General features: G+C 43.7%; 1 protein-coding gene across 11 annotated transcripts in view; it reads left to right on the forward strand.

Annotated features, from left to right (window-relative positions):
* Window positions 1-4,801: 4,801 nt before the first annotated feature.
* Window positions 4,802-14,012, forward strand: part of TEC (tec protein tyrosine kinase) — a 52,354-nt gene continuing 43,143 nt past the window's right edge. For 2 of the 11 annotated variants that reach the window (XM_068942939.1, XM_068942944.1), the window contains exon 1: window positions 13,039-13,321. Coding sequence is in view for 2 of the 11 variants with exons in the window: in XM_068942935.1 (XP_068799036.1) it covers window positions 7,427-7,431; window positions 10,216-10,409; window positions 10,502-10,558; window positions 10,677-10,744 (324 nt within the window). In the remaining 9 variants the exon portion in view is untranslated. Of the gene's footprint in view, window positions 4,918-5,213; window positions 5,389-7,411; window positions 7,432-10,215; window positions 10,410-10,501; window positions 10,559-10,676; window positions 10,745-10,769; window positions 10,803-13,038; window positions 13,322-14,012 lie in introns of those variants that run through there. The other 9 variants (XM_068942935.1, XM_068942943.1, XM_068942941.1 and 6 more) reach the window with 9 other exon arrangements.

A 14,012-nucleotide genomic window follows, 5' to 3' on the forward strand; every position in this document is an offset into this window, starting at 1 on the left:
CCTCTCATCCTACAATAAATACATCAGATGAAGTGGCTGTAAAAGTGCTGATTCCACTCTTTAGAAGCAGTCTAGATAATTGTCTCAGGTACAGACATCTGCATTAAATGTATGACGTTAGGTAAGATTAACATAGCTCCTTTAAACATACGAGCTAGCTGTAAACTAGTTAACTTCAGTATTATTAGCAGTGAAAGTTAGATAAAAGTTCATAAGGAAGAAAAGTCTATTTGCTTCACTTTTAAGGTTTATTCACATGTTTATTCTCTCCCTCCCCTTCCTAGTATTCTTATAGTATTTGTTTTGTCCAGCTATCCCATGCAAGTAGAGACTGCAAGGTATCAATACTTTCAAGCGCACAATTGTTGGATCACTCCTCCTTTCTTTTTTGCCTTCCTTTAGTTAATTTACTCTCTCTTCCTCTTTTCCTCTTTCATTTTTTTTCCAAAATTTTAAAAGCCCTTTCCTCTGTCTTGTGTTTAAATGGTAGACTTTATATCATACTGGTCAAAATTTGATGCAGATCTTGTAGATCTATATCTACAAGATATATTCTTCACTGTGAAGCAACTGTGGAATTATTCTGGCACATTCATTCCTATCTGGTACCTTAAAAAACTTTTGCAATAAGTTCTACTGCAATAATATTTGTGTTGGTTATGACATCTCTGTACAAACCTCTTCTGGCACTCCTTCACATACTGTCCTGTGCTGCTCTCTTCTGTGCCTATACCCCTAGTGTATTTACCTGTCTACTCTCTGTTGCTCTGTGCTGTCTGTAATGTCCCACCCCTTCTTTAGTTGCTTGTATACAATCGGGTTTGTTGCTGCACTTCTGGAAAGTCGTCATACGTAGCATTCTGTTCTATCCTGACGTTAAGCCTTCTGGTCACATTAACTACTTGAGCCATGTCAAGTAGATACTGGACCTCTCTATTTTCTGGGGATACCTGAGGATCCAAGAAACTTTGGAGCCCAGATGTCAAAACACAAATTTTTGTTTAAACTCTGAGTGAAAACTTTGTTTTAGTTTTAAAGGCCTACTACAGTAGTGCTTTAAAACTGAAATCATGTAGCTGGCTTACAGAGAAGTAGGAGGCAAAACGTGGACCTCTGGAGTAGGGTAGGATTTTGGCAGAGGATTATAGTGTTGATCTACACATCATTGTGAACATGACTGATGTGCCCAACGTCACCAAGTATGGCAGGACCAAAAGTCCATAGCACAGAGAGGTACTTGACAGGGCACTAGCATACCAGAACTGATTGTGAAGCCACCGCAGAAGCAAACTTGAATACTTAGCACTCCTTGCCCTGCTGTCCTGCCAACAGCACTTCAGAATAGATAGCTAAGCTTAGTCACCTGTCTTTATTACATTTATTGAATGGCATGTAGTGATATATTCCTAGCATTTATCATTTACTGTAAGACCTGTAGATGGCCATCTTCAGCAGATATGAACTTGAAGCCTTTCTGAGTTCTGCTCTCCAACCCTCAGTTAAACTCTCCAAAAATACGTTTAAAGTGGCTGTCAGCAATTCAATAGCCCAGTTTGCAAGCTGGCCTGCCAGACAGAGCCCTTGGCTCCCCTGCCTCGTGGTTTCCTTGCTCTTCTCCTGACCAAGGCTTATTCAAATTCTATGCCTCTCATATTCAGCTATTTTGCTGGTCTCTCCATCCATCTTTAAGACCTCCTCATATGCAATGCCATGAATCTATGTGACAACAATATTGCCTGTAAGAAAGTATACTTTATTCTAGAACTATATTATGCTCTGCTGTTTAGAATTACTTTCTACCATGAGGAATGACTTTCTGTGATGCAATGGAATTACTGCCTCCAAAGTCTCTCCAAACTGGGAAGAAGCTCTGGAGAAAGGATCTCAATATAGGCAGAAAAATCGGTACATTTGCTGATATGGAAACCAGACAACGAGCAAAACCAATTGTTTTTCCTCTCCTTCGGAGGGTTCACTGTTGAGATGTTATGTCATCTCTGTCCACAGCAAGTGAGAGAAGAGGAATAAACAGAGGAAATGGACAGTGACTGACTTGACAGAAGACTGAGAAATGAAGAAGGGCCAACTAAGGCAAAGAGGATTTGACAGGCACGAAAAAGAAAAAGAGGAGGAGCCTGTCTGTGACGAAGGGACTGGCAGAGATGTTTCTCTCTGAGCAGAATGATTGCAAAGACGGGGCTTTCTGAACAGAACAGCTAGCCAGACCACACTGGGTCCAAGGACAGAACTGATATGGATCATGAGATGGTGAAGCATAAACAGATGAACAACTGTTATTGGAAAGGATATTCTGTCAAATACCCCCTGGTATATGCCACATGAGCCTTAAATTTCATAAGCCTCAGTTCTTCCCAGTGGAGACTTCCTCACAGAGAGAGGTGCAGTGTGGCACAAGACATCTTCACTGCTATTTCCTCCTTTGCAGTAGAGCAACAAAATCAGTCACTCTGGGAGCTGAGTGCTTTTTATCTGAAATGGACCACAGGCACTACACCATTTCAGTCCACGGGGTCCCCTGGGGCTTACCGCAGAAAAGGCTCAGAAACAAGTGCTTTGATCTTTTCAACCCAGAGGTGGGACTGGTGCTATGCCAATGCAATCCACAGGATTCCTGAATTTTTACAAAGAGAAAAGATTGAAACAGTGAGTAACACTGAGCTCTCCTGGAACTAGAACTGACCCAAAACCTTGAAATGCCTCCTCCTTTTCTCTTTCCTCCACTACTGCACTGTTTGTATAACATTTAAGCATGGGAAATTTTAAGGAAATGAAATCACTTCTGGTTCAGATTTTCTGTTTTTTTTCTGCAAAGCAGATTTTTTTTTTAAACCAGAAGCCAGCACATTCCCCTGTGGAGCAGCCCCCTCCTTGTTCTAAAATTTATACAAATGTATAAAACAAACATCATGTTTGAAAGGTATCTTTATTCTTTAAATACATTAGAGCGGGACAAAGGCCTGGCAATGGGGACTTCTAGAAATTGATGAAAGAAAACAAAACACTACTTACAAAATGAGAAAAAATTCTCATCTTTTTCTCATTTTTTATCCCTCCTCCAATAATTCTTCAATCCCTGGCACTGTGCAAGGGTTTCCAGGTCTCTCAAAATGAAATCATGCCAGTTACTCTATTTAATGATAATGAAGAAACCAAAACTGCACAGCAGAAATCCAAATGCACAATGCTCTCCTGCTCACCAGGCCAAAATAAGTCACATAAAAGGATGGGCACTGCTTTTTCTCAAGCTTTCCTCAATGCACATGCTCAGTGGGCATTTGAGAGAGAGTTTCCCAAAGGCTGCTGAGAACATCCTCAGATCATCACACCTTTGCCTCCCAGCCTTTGCAGGGCTCTCTCTTTGCTCTGACAGCTGTTGTTCAGCCTGGAGCGGTTATAACTGAAGCAAGCACAGCTAATCAGAGCCTAGCCGTCCGTGGCAACCAACCCTTCTCTTCAGTCCTTGGAGATGCACCCATGTCCTTGCTTTGTCCCACAAAAGGCTTTATCAGCCACTGTGGTGGAATGAGGTGGGAAGGAAGGGAGAGAGCATCTCCAGCACTAGCTGCATCAGAAAAGCCAGAAAATCTTTTGAGAATTAGAAAGCCTTATAAAACATGAAATGAAAACTTGTTGTAATCCATACCTCCACCAAAAATCCTCCATTAGTTGATCTGTCAACTCAAATTGGCTAACTCCAGGTCAGCAGTCATTGGGGAGGACAACCGCAACATGGCAAAGGACCACAGAAGGGCTTTCTTCTATGCCTTTGCTGCCCCTGCAGCCCAGGGGTAAAGTCCCAGAAAAGATGTAGCGGCTCCTGATCGTATCACATTGTAGCATAATCCTTTTCCGCTAAATGACACTTTCTGGAACTTAGAAATGGCACTGTATTGAGTAATGCTATTCCAGCTCCCTCCTTAAGCAACTGTTTAGTCTTACTGTCCTTTCCTCCTGCCACAGCAGCAGGTGGGGGGAGGGGGGGAAGGAGGAGAGGAGGGCGGCTATAGCTGCTGTTGCTCCAAAAATGCAGTTGCAGTTGCCAGTGTAGTGCCCACTTGGCAAAACTGATGGTGGCAGCAGGTTAGGTGGTCTGCATAAGCACCTAAGTGTGTGCTACTGTGAGTGTGCAGGGACTGCGTGGAGGGTGGTGGGAGAGGGCTGGTGAGACGGGGCCCTGCGAGGTGGCTACACGGTGACTGTCCCTTGCATGTGGCAGAGGTTCCCCATGGCTCCCTGGGCTCAGTAGCAGCGTGACAGGCATGGGAGACACGGCAGTGGCGAATGCATGCTTCGGAGGAAATCCCCCAAGTGAAAACAAAGACTACTCTGCAAGTCATTTCCTCCAGGCTGAACAGAAAGACATCTGTGCTGATCCAGCCATTACATACTAGTCACAACAAAACAATGTGCTTCCAAGCAGCATAGGCCCCAAGTTCTCTTCCTGCTGGACTGATACTTAAAAATATTTGAGATGTGCTTTAAATGATCTTTACAAGCTCTTTTTTCCCTTGATGGGATTTTGTAAACTGACAGTTGCTGCAGGGGAGATTGGGCTAAGACAAGGTCAGGAAGAGGGACTGGGTGATATCTCACTATAGACCTCAAAACTTGAGTTCAACACCAGCTCCTGACTGGTGTGAAAAGCTGCCTTCAGTTTTGTCTTCTGTAAACGAGTGCCTGAGCTTGGGGGTGGTTGGATGTGACCATTATGCATAGTTAGGTATGAAGGAAGGAATTGTAACCCCAGCTTCTCTCCAGGCTTGGGGCAGATTTGACCCGCAGAAGCCAGGAGCCGCGACGGAAGGTACAACCCGCTTGGGACAGAGAGGAGCTGCGCCCCACCGCTTCCCCAGACCCGTGTGTGCCTGCTCTTTCTTCACTGTGACATCGTTCAGAGTAAGCAGCACCTGAGCCAAAACACTTCTCACACACATTGTAACTCCAGATGGTGCAAGCAGCTAGGCGCACGCAGATTTGGGGGAGAGTTTGCATCCTGCTCCGAGTTTTATAACTTGCACCCCCCCCCCCTTTTAAAATTTTCTTTGCTCGGTGGAAACACCAGTGAAACGGGGCTTCTTCATGTGGGTCACCTTTTTTATTTTAGTTTCTCGCCGCCTCACACCTGCCGCAAGCCAGGTGGGCGATTAGGGCAACGCCGGCCGCAGCGCAGAGCTCCGCGGGGGGGGGGAGGCGGAGACCGCCCCCGCGCACCACCCCCAGCGCAGCGGCACCGCCGCTTCCTCTGCCGGCGCTGCCTCGTAGGGAGCCGCTCTCCGCGGTGGAAGGGCGAGTGCGGCTGCTTCCGTCCCCGCACCGGCGGCGTCGGGGCCCCATCCGCGGCGCCGCGCTGCGCTCGGCCGACTGCAGGTAAGGCAGCCGCGGGGCCGCCGGTTCGCGCCCCCGTCGGCGCCCGCCCGGGCGCGGGCCGCCCTGCCCGGCGGGTGGCAGAGAGGGGTTTTGTTTTGTTTTGCTTTAATTTTATGTTACTGGTGTTGGGCGGGAGCGGTTGCCGCCTGGGCCGGCCGGTGTGGGCGCCCGGCGCAGGCAGCCGCGTTTCTGCCCCTCAGAAGCGCCCGCCGCTAGTAAGGCGGGCGGGGCGGCTCGGCCGCCTTTGCCTTGCTGGGACGGCTGTCAGCCGGCTGCCGCGGCGCGGCGCGCTGCGCTGCCGCTGTCCTCGCACCTTGAAGCGTGTACGATGCAGCAAGCGTAGAAGTATTTCTCAAAACTAATAGCGTCCAAATGCAATGGAGTTCTGTAAACGGCAGGCTATAATAAAAGCCACGCTTTAAACCTCTGCTTAAAATTACTATGACTTCTGTAATATAAGGCGCTGTAGTCCAGACTATCAAGCCCATTTTAAAGCTAGCATTTGCTTTGTATTTCTTTGTTTACATGACTTTCTGCTATGAAGGTCTTTCCTTGTAACTATGTAACTGCTGTGCTAAGGGGCACTAATCTGTCGTGTCTCAGTATACTTTGACACTTTGTGAGAGTTAAGCAATCTTAATAGCTTCCCTTGCCCGCTGTCCTGCGATGTGACTGTCCTTTCACCGTGGTGAATGCTCTAACGTAGTCTAACGCTCAAAAACAGCATACTTGCAACCAGCCCAGTCGGTAACCGGATTCCCAATTTTTTCCAAGTCCCTCTAAGTTAGAACTGGTAACTATCTGAACCTTAAATTGGACTTTAAGTGTAGATGCTCTGTGAATTTTCTACTTGCTAAAGTAAGGTATACCTTTATCTTTCCAAATGCTAATGTGAAATAGTTGGTGTTATTCTGTGAGTCAAACAAGAGCGTATCTTTTAAAGACTGAAAAAGCTGACTGTAGTAGAAATGCAGCTACATATATGTCTTGGGAGTACTTGTTTCTTTCTTGACCATTTGTTTTTATTTTAGAGTAAATGCTGCAGGTGCTTTATCTGACTATCTTACCTTTGACACAGCATGGCTGCAGAGTTAAGCATTGCTGTTTAATTTCTCTCAGAGTTGTCCAGCAAGTGGAAGATGAGTTGTTAGTTATGGCTGGTATATAAAAGTTTAGAGTAGCCCTGGCCCAAAGAGGGCACGGGCCATATGAACGGACTCCCAGTGACATTTGAGTGAGTACCCAGAGTGATTCTGAGTGTGCCCTTCTTCTCCGCATGCCAGTTGTGCTGCTTGGCTCGTGCTGCCCTTCACACCAAAAGCAGCTGTCTCCCTTCCCTGGGCAGGAGCGCTGGTGCTTTCTCTTCTTGCGTGGCTGTCCATCTCCTCCCTGCTTTTTTCCCCCACAAAGGCTCCCTTTCTTGCTTTGTCTCTCCTAGATACTTTTCTATGTTTCATCTCCCACAAAGCTTTTCCCATTGAGCAGAGTGGTCTGCTGGAACGTGTGGAAGAGGACTCGACAGCGCAGTGTTCTCATCTTGTTTCACGGGTGCTGTGCTCGTAGGTGCACCTCCCTGCACGAAGCGCTGTAGTGGGCAGCACCGCAAAAGGTTGGGGAAAGGGAACTGGCCTGCAGAGCAGAAGTTGTAGGCTGCCTCCTTTCGAAGCAGCACCCAAGTGATGGGGAGTATTCAGTAGCCTGCTGTACCCAGTTTCAGGGCTTCATCACTCTGTGCCGCTGCTTCTTTTAGTCTTTTGGCAACTGCTGTTTGTAGGGGGATTATAGCAGGAAAAGCCGTTTGCTATCAGGATCCCCTATGATAGTCTTTCTTTTCATATTTTTTCAGATTTTATTTTCCATGATTTATTGTTTAAGAAATTAGGGCTTATCATGAAGTTACTGCATTTGTCTCTCCGTTTATCCTTGTAGGAAGGGATGCTTTACATGCTCTGCTCATTCTTAAAACGAGTATTATGAATGCTTTGACCCAAATCATTTCTACATAGGTTTGCCTGCTGAAGTCACTAAAAACCTAGCAATGAGGTAAGGTTTAGCACCTGGTTACTTCTCTCTCTCTTTTCTTTCCTTTTTCTTTTTCCTTTTTTTGTGTGCGTGTGCACGCTTGCATAGCTATGAAAAACAGGGATGAAGATTTGGAGTTTTCATAGTTAAAATATACTTTTTCATAAAGTGACTTTAGTTCTCATATGCCATTTTTTTTATTAGCTCCTCGAGAGGCATAGAAGGAGCACTCCTTGTTTTGGAAGTTACAGCAGAAGTTAATGCTTTAAAATAGTTGATTGTCAGGCAACTAAAATTATGCCCTTAGTTACATTACACTTTAATTCCTAGCTGTGTGCTCAGTATTGTGAGCGTTGTAATGTATCCAGAAACTCTGGCTGACTGCCTATAGTGGCTACAAATGGAGATAAATAAAATGGAGCTGATAAAACAATATACAACTGATAATGTTTTATCTTAGCCTGAAACACATTGTTTTCAGAAAGGCCATGATACTGTAGTATCCTGTAATTAATGATAAAATAACTAGGAAGTGGTTAACTTTACAGAATTGCTTGACAGCAGCAAGAAAAAATTTTGTGCCTCCCCCCATATAGATGAAACCTATTCTAGATTAGTTCCCTGTATATTGTGTTAGCTTATAAACTGAGTACACAAGATAAGGTGCAGAATGGTCTAACTTTCATATAAGTGTTTGTATCTCAAATACGTAAAACACTTTCTGCTTATTTGATAATGGAACTCTGTGATTCCTGCTGTCTACACAAAGATCATGGAAAAATGTCTTTAATCTCCCTTAACCGTTGACCTCTAACGTGTTTTGCTTGTTTTGATGTTTTTCTGTAACCTATTGTGTTCTCATTGCTGAAGTTGGAACTGTGCTTTAGAAAAGCCACAAGTTTGTGTGTGCCAAAGTATCACTTATAACAGTCTACAATGGCTCTCCTGCAGAAATAGGGTAAGAAAATAATGGTATTAAAATCAAATGAGCTAGAAAGCAATACCTTGACAAAGCAGGATAAAGGTTGCCATGAGGAAGAAGGCCTGATACATATATATCATTTTTTTTCTCTGCCTGTTGTCTTTATAGTTCAAAGAACTTGCATGCTTCTGAAGGACAACCATTGTATGATTTAATTTGTACTACAGATATTTGTATTAGTTGATGCATATATTTGTAGCCAAGGTGTTGGTAATTCTGCCCAAAGTAACAGCAGTGGTCAGTTATTGTACCACAAAAGCTGTGGACCAACAATATTTCTTTAAATGGCTTGCTGATGCCCGTAACTTCCTATGTTATGCGAAGCACAAGGGACGAAACTGTCGTTCTGCTGACTGCAGTGTGACAGCACTACTTATTGCAAAGGGATCAGCCTGATTTACCTTAATTCTCACGACCAGAGTGTAATGCTAGCATCAGGCCTTAGTTATGTTACTAACATAACTTGGCACAACTGATGAAATTGAACCTGCTTTTAACAAATGTTTAGCCAGGTCTAGAGAAATGTATTTTTGCTGATGAACAGAGGGTGTTAGTTCTCGGGGCAAATCCCTGGTTTGCTATACTCTCCTCAGACCTGCACCCTGCTCCTCTGTTTTTGGTCTTTTTTTTTTTTTTTCCAAGTGCATTTTATGAAGGAAAAGGCAGTAGCTTTCTGTCCTGCTTGACAAAGCAGGACCTGGGAATGGGTGACTTGCAACTGACCACTGCCCCGTGGTGATTACAGCTCTGGCAACACTCGGTCATCCTCTGCCTCAGACTCACAGGCAATGATTCAGAGTCAGGATGCAGAAGCAGGAACATTATCATGTGAGGCAAAACTCTGGAAAAAAAACAAATGGACTTTTACATATGGGGAGAATAGCATCTTCATAAGAGACCCTTTGAGGGGGAAAAATGGGTTTTTTACAATTCCTTGTAAGTGGAGGCATGATGGAATAAGAAAGAGAGGTCAGTTCCTCACACAGTGAAGTGGCTGGTATGTTCAAATAGGATCATGAAATCTCTCCAAGAGTAACAGAAGTCTCTTGGGAATAGGTCTGTCTCTTAGGGACAAGGTTTACCTTCCTTGTCAAGAATGACGTTGCTAACAAAGTATTTTGTTTCAACAATACTCACCCTTCAGGAGAAAAAACTACGTTGCCGAAAAGACACTCTTTTGTGGACGACTGTTGTATATTTGGGAGGTTCAGTGAAGCCCACGTCTACCTCAGCTTGTCTGGCCTCGGTAACTGTGGGTGGGAGAGCTGGGTTTTGAGCCTGCCCCAGGGAGACAAGATGCTGTCTGGAGAGACAGCCTGGAGGAGCGTGGGCCTGGCTGGCTGCTGAGGTACGAGACTTGTTCCCGGTCTGTCGAGAGCAGCCATGGGAGGAAGCTCTTGGTGACTGCCAAGAGGCTTATTTGGCTTCTGGAGGCAGTCGCAGCCCCTCTTCCAAGGAAAAGCAGTGGGCTGCTAGCTGGGCCACGTAGTTTCAATTCTTAAGGTGAAAAATCCTATGCAGTGTTAAACAAACACAGGAAGCAAAGTTTCAGGGAGCCAGTGGGTATATGGCGCCTGGGCTGAATGCTTTCTTGGCGCTTCCACTTTTCCTCATTCATGCTTCTGTTGTCAGCGGGTTGTATGAATGGGTACCACTTTGCTACAGTTATGGTATAACTTGATGTATGTTCAAGTAGGTCACAGAATAGTTTCCTGTCAGGAGAGGTTTTGCTCAACTCTGTGCCTATTGCAAGATGTGAAGATGTGATCTGATTAAATCATAAAAACACTTTAGATCTGGGCCTTATTTGCGCTTGAATATAGGGCAGAGAAGAAACTGGCTTTGAGTGCTGCAGGAAGTGGGGCTCTTCCTTTTGAACCATGGTCCAGGCAGAACTCACAGGGACTCAGCGCTGCTGGGAAACATGCTGCTCACTTCCAGTTTGGATTGGGACCAATCCCTGACCACTTATACTTACTAAACAAAAGAAGAACTTTTTTTTCCTCCCTTCTCCAAGGTAACCACATAACTAACCAGAGATTGTTATGAGATCTAAATGATAACTGCCCCTTCAGTTTTGGCTGAATGTAATATTCTTTTTAACTCTAGACAGTCCTGTGCTAAAATCTTTTCATCGTCTTCTCTGCACTAATCTAAAGAATACAGGTTTGTAATGTGTTCGGGTTTGCCACCTGATCTGTGAATTATAGGACACCCTATATTACAGGGACAAGCTCCATGTCCGGACAGAAAGGTAATTGTTGTATTTTTTCCCATACTTTAGAGTCTCCCTATCTGAAGCTGCAGATCTCCCATTGTAGGACTGGAAGTGACTGTGAACGAGAGGAGAGGGTATGTCCCATGTCTGGTTGTGTGACCCAACACAGGGAACATGTTCTTAACATATAAAGTGAGTCGAGCCGAATGGACCACTCTTTCTGTCCCATGAAGACACTGTCAAACCTGTAGTCTTAAATAAACTTTGATCTTTTAAGAGTCAAATTTCTATCTAGACATGTTTGTCAAGGGTGATTAAAAGAACGTTTTAAAAATGGAAAAATCCAGCACTCAGATGTTAAGCGTTTCCAGTTTCAAAGTTGCCTGTGCAACTCCAATGCAACTTGCTTATGCATAATGTATTACAAAATACTGCTTAGTTATGTGGTCATATACTCTTTCCTTTTCCTATCAGAGCTCTATTTCATTCAGAGCTCTGCTCTCCTGGACTGTGTCAGTGTACTCGCAGCCAGGATCCTATATGTGGGCCACCAGCTCGTCCTCAGCTCCAGAACCTGGTGCCAGCCTTACATCTTAGGTGACCTTCTGTTCATCCTCAGCTGTGCTTGAATGGAGCAGGTGCAGCTCCTTGGTGGAGATGGCATATTGACAGTTCCCGTGTGTCAGATGCACTGTGACTTGTGAGGGTCTGTTTTATCCAAATGGAGTCTTCAGAGAAATAAATAGTGAAACATTGTGTAATGTGAAAGTGCAGAGAGATATCAGAGGCCTATGGTTCTGGGTCAGGAGTCAAATGGCTCCATCTTGCCATCACAGCAGTTCTCTCTTGCCATCAAAGCGCTCTCTCAAAGCATGAAGAGGATTACTGCTGCCCGACTGAAAAATAAAGTAACAGGCAAGCACCAAACTTCCCTCAATTCTGTTCAGTTACTTCTCTGGATCACTTGAACTGAAACTAACTCTGAAAGGCAGCCTGAAGCAGGCAGTCCCTATGAAAAACTTAGACCTAGCCATAAAGAACTGCAAACCTTATCTTATCTTTACCCCTTGTAATTTTGACCGTGATGGGCCTAGATTGTGGTAGCCTTACTTCTGGTGATGTCTTACTAGCGCATCCTTATGCTTCACCATAAATAGTCACAATAGATTAAATGGAGTAAGACACGATCGAACTTTGCTGTGTCTTAAAGAGAAGTTATGCTAGGTACAGTCCCGTAAGATGCTGAATGTTTTGTCATACCTGATGAACACTCTCATGCCCTGTCTAGCTCCCAACAGTTGAAACACCCTGGCCCCCCGAGAACAGGCATCAAGGGGAGTGGAGTTAATACAAGCATCTCTAGCAGAGCAGCTTATGGTGCAGGAGTGAGAGTTTGAGTGAGGAAAGGGAAATAACAAGATGTTAACACTACCTCAATTGTGCTTATTTTCTGGTTAAGAGAAATTCTTTCCCTAGATTAATATGTCAGTTCTTAGGCCAGTGAAACTAAAGTCCTTTGGTGTTCATTGTTGCTTATGCCGCACTATATGAGAAGAAATTCTTCAAGGTAACAGCCTGGATTTTCAGTCCTGAATCTGATGACTTTATTGGTAAATGGCTAAAATGCAAGTAAAAGTCTGATAATTTAACAGAACTCTACAAATAATTGTAGGGTAGAACTCTGGGATCTGCCTCAATAACTTCGAGCAAATAGGTCTTGCTCTTCAAGTATTTCTCTAGAAAGGGTGGATTTTACTTTTCTTTTTTAATTTCTAATCCTTATCATAACATGCACATAGCTCAAGTACAGTGCAAAGCAGAAAATGAAAGGCTTTGTTAACTGACAGAAGATAATGAAAGTTACTCTAAGCATAATTCTTAAAGTCCTTAAAACAGTCTGTCAACTAGGCACGTGCAAAGCTGGACAACATGAAATTCAGCCTAGTAGCGTTACTCCTACAATCTTGAGTGTCATCAAGTTGTACTTCCAGCACTGTGGACCTCACTGTCCCATTCATGGAAGAGAGGATGTGGTATAATGGTGAGGGAGTCTTCGGTTTCATTTATGTGACATTTTCCTTGTAATTCATCTAGCATAACAGGGTAAGAGAGGCTGGAATTGGAGGATAAGAATGCTAACCTTACTAGCGTTACTCTTCTGGCATGTTTAGCAAGAATAACACAGTTTGGGAATCCATGAGTTGCCAGCTGTGGGAACAGTAGTGCAGGATCTCAGCTGACATGTAAATGGTCATTTGTTTAGGGTTCAAACTTTTGTATTTGCTTCACATAGCAGAGAAGACCTATCCTGATGAAAATGGTGCAGGGGAAACTTGACAAACAGGAACTTGCAGTATTTCCTGTCCCCTACTTGTTTGTATTTTTTTTTCTCTGCACAGAAGGCAGTTTTGGGCTATAACTTTAGACATACCATTACTATCTGAATGAGGGAAGGTTTAGGGCTAGTCAGCTACTCAGTAGGTGCAAAAAAGCAACAGTTAGCAAGTTAGTACAAATACTTTTAAGGGAAGTAGACCTGCTAGCCAACATGGACTCGGACGCGTGAGTTTATGCCAGTAGCTCTTCTGCTGAGTTAATGTCATAATTTTGTCTTCAGCTGAATTTCCCGTTTGTTGAAGTAGTTCTGGCTATTGTAGTCCTCCTTGTAGTCTAGTGGGAGCTTGTTTCTGTCCTTAAAGTAAGCTATTACTGTAAGTGTATGTTTATTTTTCTATATTAATAGCCCTATTAATGTATTTAGCATAATATAATGTTTCTGGTATATTGTTTCAATTGAATAATCATTATAGTGAATGTATGTTATGTACATTTCTAGCACCTGTTTCTAGCATCTTAACACATGGCGTATGGTTACCTCAGTTATGTCTTTTTCATGTTTAATTTTGTTACAAATGTAATGCTGGTATATAGACTTTGGAATTACTCCAGGTGGAATGCACAGGGCGTGTGGGAGCCATGCTTAATGTCTTGTTGATAAACCTGTTTGGCTCTTGCATGAGATAACCTACCTATTCAGTGAAATGCATAGATTTCAAAATTAGAGCTGTTAAGACGTGCTTTCACAGCACATTTAAAAACCAAATAAAAATAAGATACTTTAATAAGTTTCTTCCCTTTTTAGAGAGAGAATGGTGGGTTTTGCAGCTATAGCAGGGCTGTTAATGGCTATTGTTACTGGGTGGACATGAATTTGGCTCAGGCTTAATCTACACACACAGCTTAGAATGGTGGAGACTTAGTGAAAGAGATAAAGATCGTAATTATAGCAATATGAAGTGTAGATTCTTGTCTTCAACAACCCAGGAAAAAGGAACACCACACCCTGGAGCTGGTTCAGGCCTTTCTCTTCTAGTTCAGTTAAATTTGCTTCAATATGAGAGA

The sequence above is a fragment of the Struthio camelus genome, chromosome 4 (assembly GCF_040807025.1).
Source record: "Struthio camelus isolate bStrCam1 chromosome 4, bStrCam1.hap1, whole genome shotgun sequence".
Taxonomy (NCBI): domain Eukaryota; kingdom Metazoa; phylum Chordata; class Aves; order Struthioniformes; family Struthionidae; genus Struthio; species Struthio camelus.